Source organism: Physella acuta, unplaced genomic scaffold (assembly GCF_028476545.2).
Source record: "Physella acuta isolate Inbredline_101_S28 unplaced genomic scaffold, ASM2847654v3 ptg001458l, whole genome shotgun sequence".
Lineage (NCBI taxonomy): Eukaryota > Metazoa > Mollusca > Gastropoda > Physidae > Physella > Physella acuta.
The window spans coordinates 1-9,266 of NW_026732973.1; the positions used below are offsets into that span (position 1 = coordinate 1).

At 37.9% G+C, this 9,266-nt stretch overlaps 2 protein-coding genes across 2 annotated transcripts; both read left to right on the top strand.

Moving 5' to 3' along the window:
• Positions 1-2,245: 2,245 nt before the first annotated feature.
• LOC131928055 (uncharacterized) lies at positions 2,246-3,016 on the top strand (the record flags this gene model as incomplete). Its single annotated transcript, XM_059283964.1, has 2 exons — positions 2,246-2,464; positions 2,789-3,016. Coding segments are annotated over 2 exons (447 nt in total), but the record flags the coding sequence as incomplete, so codon positions are not given.
• A 2,093-nt stretch (positions 3,017-5,109) lies between these two features.
• On the top strand, positions 5,110-6,002 carry LOC131928060 (uncharacterized). Its single transcript, XM_059283969.1, has 2 exons — positions 5,110-5,133; positions 5,472-6,002. Exons 1-2 carry the CDS (start codon positions 5,110-5,112, stop codon positions 6,000-6,002), a joined length of 555 nt encoding a protein of 184 aa, XP_059139952.1.
• The last annotated feature ends 3,264 nt before the right edge of the window (positions 6,003-9,266 follow it).

A 9,266-nucleotide genomic window follows, 5' to 3' on the forward strand; every position in this document is an offset into this window, starting at 1 on the left:
GAGCTATTTTTTTTCTCCATTGAATTATGTGGAATGCCATTACTCCGTTCCGGCTTGCCCCGAAATTGCTACCCCACTTGTTTTGTAACTTATTTTAATTAGAAAAATGCATTTATACATTTTTAAAATGTGTATAAAAACAGTATTATGGAGAGTGTATATAAATCAACTGGTTTTATGAGTTGTATAGTCTTTGGAAATCAAATAAAATTGAGCTTTACAGAAGATAATAGCGGAAGTGGAGGGGACACTTGAAATTTTTAGGGTGGGCGGACACTGGCAGTGGTGTAGTAGCGAGGTCGGGTGTCACCCGGTGCGGCACTTAATGGTGTCACCCCCCCTTCCCGGGGACAAATTTTCGATTTGCATCCACCCCCTCAAACTTTTGATTTGCACCCCCACCCCCAGTGTTTCTTCCAGACTTTTTTCTCCGGGGAGGGGGGGGGGGGGGCACTTGAAATTTTCGGGGGGAGGGGGGGCCGTAGACTTTTTTCGGGGGGGGGGGGGAGGGGCGGTCACTGTTTAAAGTATATATTTTCTATATAAATTATATAAATTTCATTTAGTTCGGGGGAGGGGTAGATTTTTTTCGCCCCCCCCCCGATGCCTGGAAGAAACTTTGCCCCCCCCCCCCCCCCAAACTTTCGACTCTTAAAAGACGATTTAACACTCGAATTAAACACTTCATTAAGTGGAATTGAAGAGCCCAGTGCTAAAAGTACTTAAGTCACATTTTTGTGAAAATCAAACCAAGCACTGATCGTTATTCCTCTAGTTTAACTTTATCGTATAAACAAATAGTAATACTGAAGAATTTATTTAATTTGCTCTTCCAAACAAACAAATAATATAAAAACGTAATGTTTCATAGTAAATTTTAATCTTTGAACTCATTTTTCTCAAAATGTTGTTTTTGTGACTTAAGTACTTTTAGCACTAAGGTCTTCAATTATCATTTCTCTCTATATTATTTTGCTATTTTTTGCCTTGGTATCACCCCCCTAAATGGTATCACCCGGTGCGGTCCGCACCCCCCCGCCCCCCCCCCCCCTCGCTACGCCACTGGACACTGGTAAAAGTATATATTTTCCGTATCAATTCTGCTTCGTTCGAGGGGGGGGTGCTACAAAGAGATGCCTGAAAGAAACTCTGCTCTACACTGTTAATGCTAATTATCTTACGATCACTTAAATTAACTTACTCGTTACACTTTTAATGCTACACTTTATCCCTAAACTTAATGGAACCTACCTAGCATTTACTCAACATAGATGAAGCTTAAATGCTACTTGATAAATTAATATTACCAGGGGCGTAGCGAGAGGGGGGGCGGGGGGGTGCGGACCGCACCGGGTGACACCATTTAGGGGGGTGACACCAAGGCAAAAAAATAGCAAAATATATTGAGAAAAACTTTAGGGGGGGTGCAAATTGAAAGTTTGTCCCCGGGAAGGGTCGCAAACGCCTCTGGGGGGGGGGGTGACACCATTAAGTGCCGCACCGGGTGACACCCGACCTCGCTACGCCACTGAATATTACTTTTGCTTATTTTTTATGAATGCATTTTTCATTACTAGTCTTTGCCTTTTTCGAGCGCTTCACACTTTTTCACGTGAAGCGTTTTTTTTTTTTTTTTTATTTGTTTCTTCATCACTTTTGAAATGTTGCGGAGATTAGTTTCGCTTCAAACATTTACATAAGTGATTTTCGACATTTCAAGAACTTACAGTTCATAGAGAAAATGAAAAAAAAAATAGTCTGACTTCGCATTTCGATACATTGACATCAGATGGGCTGAATAATTTCTAGATGAATTCATGTACATTTACAGGTGATATTTTTACGTTTCGTTTTACCACGTGAATTCGTGTAAGTTACTTCCCATGTTAAAATACAAAACGGACAAGATACAAAACCTATCTTTATGTATCCAAAAACGTATCAGACAATTAACTGAAAATTTATGAGCAGCCATAAATGTGGCTCCTAAATTAAGTAAAAAAAATAAGTTTGTATGAATTTGTTTAGTACATTTGAAATAAAATATGTTACTAATGATTATGTTATTGTTTTTTAGATCAGAAAAACATTAGCTCTCTTTAACTTCGTATAGGAATACAAGTGAGACCCATCAGTCAAATGCATAACGACAATCCACACGTGAATAAAGCATACATTTTTTTTTAAATTAAAAAAAAAAAACAGAGGGCTAATAAAACAGTAGACAAAAACTTACTGGGCCCAGTCACTGAAGATTACTGAAAAAGACAGGCTGCCTGGGGTTGTGTATATTGGTCACGTGCCCCATGGTTTCTATGAAAGACAGCTCTCTAACTACTTCTCCCAGTTCGGCAAGGTGCTCAATGTCAAACTTTCTCGCTCTAAAAACAACGGTAAATCAAAAGGATATGCCTTCATCAAATTTAAAGATGCAGCTGTCGCCAAGACTGTAGCAGAGACCAGAGTTTCTTCCAGGCATCTCTTCGGGGTGGGGGGGGGGGGGCGAAGCCAAAAAATTCTACCGCCCCCCCCCCCCCCCCCCCCCCCCCCCCCCCGAACGAAATGAAATTTTATAATTTATATAGAAAATATATACTTTTAATAGTGTCCGCCCCCCCCCCCCCGAAGAAAGTCTACCGCCCCCCCCCCCCCCGCGAAAATTTCAAGTGCCCCCCCCCCCCCCGGAGAAAAAAGTCTGGAAAACACTGGCAGAGACCTGCCATAACTACTTGTTTTTTAACAAACTTTTGAACTGTGAATACAAGCCCATGAAAACACATTTTTCAAGTTCAAATGGAGGCCAACAACCAAACCCAAACGTCAACATAACAGCGCCAAGACAACAGACAAGCTAGATGAGTCACCCAGGAGGTCAGCGAGGAATCAGACAAAAAAGTTGGAGAAATTAAAAGAGTTCGGGATAGACTTAAAGCTGGAGGACATCATGGATGTCCCGAAAATTCCACCAAAACAACTGAAGAAAAAGTCAAAGGAAGCACCCACACCAAAAGAGTAATGTGTTGTTGTTTTGTTGTTTCAATTTTTTTTTTCATGCATCATGGAATAAATTATTGACAGATGTTAAAAAAATATTTAAATTTAAAAAAAAAAGAATTTTTTTTTAAGAATTTAACCAATATCTGTTTACAGTTTAAACTGTCATAAATTTTCACCTTCGTCTATGTTAAAATGTTTAAAACTAACCTGTGTAAATTGTTAAACAAAAATGCTCTAATCCCAACCCTTCCCCCTCCCTTAGATCGACTGCTTCCTATATTTACCGTAATAGAAGATTTTGTAGAACTTTTTCGGGGAGGCTTCCCCCCCCCCCCCCCCCCCGAAGAGATGCCTGGAAGAAACTCTGGTTTCGGGTCCATTAGTACGTCCTCATGTTGAATTTATTAACAATGTGAACATCAGTATATGATCTATTGTTACAATAAAAACAAAACATTAAACAAAATGTATGAATGAATTTAAGAAATCCTTAGCTCATGTAGCTTACGGCAGTGGCGTAGCGAGGTCGGTTGTCACCCGGTGCGGCACTTAATGGTGTCACCCCCCAGAGGCGTAGCAACCCTTCCCGGGGACTAACTTTCAATTTTCGATTTGCACCCCCCCCCCCCCCCTCAAACTTTCGATTTGCACTCCCCCCCCCCTCAAACTTTTGATTTGTACCTCTTAAAAGACTATTTAACACTCGAATCAATCACTTAATTAAGTAGAATTATCATTTTTCTCTATATATTTTGCTATTTTTAGCCTTGGTGTCACCCCCCCCCCCCCAAATGGTGTCACCATGTGCGGTCCGCCCCCCACCCCCCATCGCTACGCCACTGGACAAGTATTTATTTTCTATATCAATTCTGCTTCGTTCGGGGGAAGGGGTAGACGTATTTCGGCGGGGGGGGGGGGGGGGGGGGGGGGGCTACGAAGAGATGCCTGAAAGAAACTCTGATCTACACTGTTAATGCTAATTATCTTACGGTCAATTAAATTAACTTAATCGTTACACTATTAATGCTACAGTTTATCCCTAAACTTAATGGAACTTAATTAGCATTCACTGAACATAGATGAAACTTAAATGCTACTTGATAAATTAATATTACTTTTGCTTATTTTTACAAGCTTTTATTTAACTCACTTCCTCTGTCTGTCGCCAGTCGTCAGTCGCAAGTCGTCAGTCTAGATCGAAACGTAGGAGTGAAAATTTGGACAGTTCTACTTGACCGATACGATTCACAGTTGGCACGTGGGTCAAGACATGAAGACAATGCAATCTGAAACTAAATTTGACTTAATTGGATGCCTAATTAATTTTTTATGAATTAATTAAAATTTGGACCGAAATAGTAGGAATGTCTATCCAACCACACCACACGCGTCATCACTTTCAATAGCTGCGCCATCAGGTTTAATAGCTGCGCCATCACGTTCAATAGACGCGCAAAGGTTTTTAGTCATGTAACACTATTGTAAATAAAACATAAAAAGTACTGAAGAAAAAATTCATAAAAAACGTTTTAATAACAAGCTTTTATGAAATGATGCACTAAAAAGTAGAAAATAAATTATACACTACTATTTAAATTACTATAAAGAAAAGCGTGGGTCTCTTCTCAAATATTAGTAAAGGTATCCAATAGGTACTAAAGTACTAAAGTGACCCAAGCTTTTCTTTATAGTAATTTAAATAGTAGTGTATAATTTATTTTCTACTTTTTAGTGCATCATTACATAAAAGCTTGTTATTAAAACGTTTTTTTATGATTTTTTTTTTATGAATGTATTTTTCATTACTAGTCTTTGTCTTTTTCGAGCGCTTCACACTTTTTCACGTGAAGCGTTTTTTTTTTTTAAATTTGTTTCTTCATCACTTTCAAAATGTTGCGGAGATTAGTATCGCTTCAAACATTTACATAAGCAATTTTCGACATTTCAAGAACTTACAGTTCATAGAGAAAATGAAAAAAAAAATAGTCTGACTTCGCATTTCGATACATTGACATCAGATGGGCCGAATAATTTCTAGATGAATTAATGTACATTTACAGGTGATATTTTCACGTTTCGTTTTACCACGTGAATTTGTCTAAGTTACTTCCCATGTGTAAATACAAAAAGGAAAAGGTACAAAACCTATCTTCATGTATCCAAAAACGTATCAGACAAGTAAACTGAAAATGTATGAGCAACCATAAATGTGGCTCCTAAATTAAGCAAAACAAAATAAGTTTGTATGTATTTGTTTTAGTATATTTGAAATAAAATATGTTACTAATGATTATGTTATTGTTTTTTAGATCAGAAAAACATTAGCTCTATTTAACTTCGTATAGGAATACAAATGAGACCCATCAGTTCAATGCGTTACAACTGTCCATATGTGAATAAAGCATACATTTTTTTTACTTTAAAAAAAAAACAGAGGGCTAATAAAACAGTAGACAATAGCTTATTGGGCCCAGTCACTGAAGATTACAGAAGAAGACAGACTGCCTGGGGTTGTGTATATTTGTCACGTGCCCCATGGCTTCTATGAAAGACAGCTCTCTAGCTACTTCTCCCAGTTCGGCAAGGTGCTCAGTGTCAAACTTTCTCGCTCCAAGAAGAACGGTAAAACAAAAGGATATGCCTTCGTCAAATTTAAAGATTCAGCTGTCGCCAAGACTGTAGCAGATGCCTGCCATAACTACTTGTTTTTTAACAAACTTTTGAACTGTGAATACAAGCCCATGCCTGAAGTCCATGAAAACACATTTTTCAAATTTAAATGGAGACCAACAACCAAACGTCAACATAACAGCGCCAAGACAACAGAAAAGTTAGATGAGTCAGTTGAGTCACCCAGGAGGTCAGCGAGGAATCAGACAAAAAAGTTGGAGAAATTAAAAGAGTTCAGGATAGACCTAAAGCTGGAGGACATCATGGCTGTCCCGAAAATTCAACCAAAACAACTGAAGAAAAAGTCAAAGGAAGCACCCACACCAAAAGAGTAATTTGTTTTTTTTTGTTTCAATTTTTTTAATGCATCATGGAATAAATTATTGAAAAGTGTTTTAAAAAAATTAAATTTAAAAAAAAAAATAAATTTAAATATAACCAATCTCTATATACACTTTTAGCCATGTCATAAATTTTCACCTTCGTCTATGTTAAAATGTTTAAAACTAACCTGTGGAAATTGTTAAACAAAAATGCTATTATCCCTTCCCTCCCGCTCCCTTAGATCGACTGCGTCCTATATTTACCGTAGTAGAAGATTTTGTATTTCCAAATGCAATGTAATAAATGTCTTCTTTTTAGCTAATTAAAATATAATAATAATTACAAAAAAATAAATAATAAATATCAAGTCTAATTTCCCTGGAAACAAAAACATGGCGGATGACACAGTATCAATATCAAGGCCCATTCGTGCGGCCATGCCTTCAATTGAAACAATGGATCGCAGGATGTTCCAGACGATATACAGAAAAGTCATTACAGGTTAGAAAGAAGCAGCTGAAATTCCCAGCAAAAGATCAAAAGTAGATCTCCAATCCTTCTAACGAGAGCTTACCTGGACCAAGCTGTTGTTCCTATATTCAGTGGCGTGTCACCCACCCGGTGCAGCACCAAACCCCCCCCCCCCCCACACATACACACACCAAATGAAAAATAAATTATAGGCTATATATAGGTATATATTTGCAATTGGTGTCACCCCCTCCCATTTCGCCAAATGGCGTGAATTTGTGAACATATTACTCTTACCAAAGTGGAACAAAGCAACGTTTTATGGTTTTTCCTGTATTTAGCAAGTTTACGTCATGATGAACCCCCCCCCCCCCTTCCCTCCACCCCTTTAAGATCGTCAATTTAAAACTTAAAAGACTTAACTCACTAACTGAACTGGCAAAAAGCATTTTTATTCTTATATATTTTGCTATTTTTTGTCTTGGTGTCACCCCCTAAATGGTGTCACCCGGTGCGGTGCGCACCCCGCGCCTCGCGACGCCTCTGCCTATATTACTTTCTGGAATGTCTGCCCTGGACTAAGAGAGTTCACCAAGCCCTATTGACATTTTAGCTGCCTACTTATTGAAAAATAAAGACCAGTTTGATTGATGCGATTTCCATCTTGATCATTTTAGACCAGAGGCGTAGCGAATGGGGTGAGGGGTACATATATCCCAGGGCGCCGACCCCAGCTGGCGCCAAAATGGGTTGGAAAAAAATTAAAAGCTCATTTTAGCTGCAGTTTTGCATTATAAATATAAAAAATATATGGGGGGGGGGGGGCGCCAAATTGAAAGTTTGTCCCCCGGCGCCTGGGAAGGGTCGCTACGCTTCTGTTCTAGACCATGGTTGCATGGAATAGATTTAATATCGTGAATATTCAAAGTCAGTCATGACAAAGCGTTGTTTTTATCAATGTTCATTCCACGGTATGGTTTGTGTACCTGACATGAAGATAGCCATTGTAAAGAAGACGCCATGTAGCTCAACGTGACATACATTCTAACATCTTAATTAATATTGATACAAGCACTTCTGTATATGTTAGTGAATTTTTAACTCTATCTTGCCTTTGTAAAAATAAACATTCAAGTATTATACAAATTAAAAAAAAGCTTGTTCTAAAGATAAATAAATAAAAAATAAATAAAATGAACTAAGCATGTAGGGTTCTTTACACTTTTACGCCATCGAAACCATGGCTGACGGGTAGTTACGAGTAGAACGAGAAAGCAGAGTTTCTTCCAGGCAAATCTTCGGGGGAGGGGGGGGGGGGAGGGCTTATATATAAAAACATACACTTTTACCACTGTCGTCGTACCCCCCCCCCCCCCCCCCCCCCCGAAAAATTTCAAGTGCCCCCCCCCGGAGAAAAAAGTCTGGAAGAAACGCTGCTTTAAAGTTCATAACAGATTCCTTTGCAGAAAGCTAACGGTTGTTGTTGTACTCCACTCTGGTGGTTCTACTCTTCCCAAGACAGATCAGAGAAAAGTTAGCTAACGTTTACAAAGAGACTGTTGATGTTGTTTTTAGCTTTGGGTTTCGCGCACATTTGGTGGAGGCGAGACTACACAATTCGCTTTGATTTACGATGCTCTAGCCAGGGGTCGGCAACCCTTTTGAAGCGGAAGAGCCAAAAGTTGCAATTTACAAAATTTCCCAGTTTTTAAAGAGCCACAAACATTTTTATTTCAATATTATGATATTTTATTAGGATTATATATATATATATATATATATGTATATATATATATATATATATATATATATATATATATATATATATATATATATATATATATATATATATATACACATCCATCGAACACAAGTGTTACCAGCGCCTACAGACGATTCTACTGCTACCAAATCGTATATATATATATATATATATATATATATATATATATATATATATATATATATATATATATATATATATATATATATGCCTATATATAATTTAAAAAAATAGCTTTTAAAATGAAATAATATTTATTAATATAAAAACATACACATAAGAGCACAAAACATATTAAGGTATTTTAACCCGCTCTGTTAATAAAATCATTAATCAAATTATCTAACAATAATTAATGAATAATATTTACAATAGTTTGACCTTGCAAGTCTTTTGAAAGTTTGTTTAAACCTGGCTCATAACTTGTTTTCAGTTTCAGCACGCCTCTAGATTTTTTTATTTGTTAGTTGGCTTCAGTGTTTCTTCCAGACTTTTTTCTCCGAAGGGAGGGGAGGGGGGGGGGCACTTAAAATTTTCGCGGGGTACGGACAAAAATTTGAGAGGGGGCGTACATACGAGGGGGATATACTCTCTTCGATGGGGGGGGGAAGAGCCCCTGCCAAGAAATGCCCGGAAGAAACACTGGTTGGCTTCTTTACTTTTTATTGTATTCATGCAAGAAAACGCTTTCTCGCTTGAAAATAGTGACCCGAAGATCGTCAGCACTCCTAATGCCAACTTCTTCACCTCACTGTAGCATCCTGGGAAACAATTCCATGCGTCACATAATAGTGCCTCAACTCGAGGCATTTATTTTAGAGTTGTCCAAGTGTGCAGCAAAACGTGCATGTTTTTCTGAACCTACAAATCTCCTAACTTTCTCCTGAGTTCCTTGAACTTACCACTCCAAAAATGGTTGGTGTTCAAATCCAGCCAGTTCATTTGATGCGAACCAGCATCAATTCCAAATGGCTCAATGTTGATCTCATTTGTTTTTGTGTTTAAAGGATTTATTATGAAC

Excerpts from the sequence above, each read along its gene's own strand:
- LOC131928060 (XM_059283969.1), top strand. The coding sequence starts at position 5,110 with ATGTGTAAATACAAAAAGGAAAAG. Across the intron at positions 5,134-5,471 it reads GTAAATACAAAAAGGAAAAG|TCACTGAAGATTACAGAAGA; the intron begins GTACAAAACCTA and ends TATTGGGCCCAG.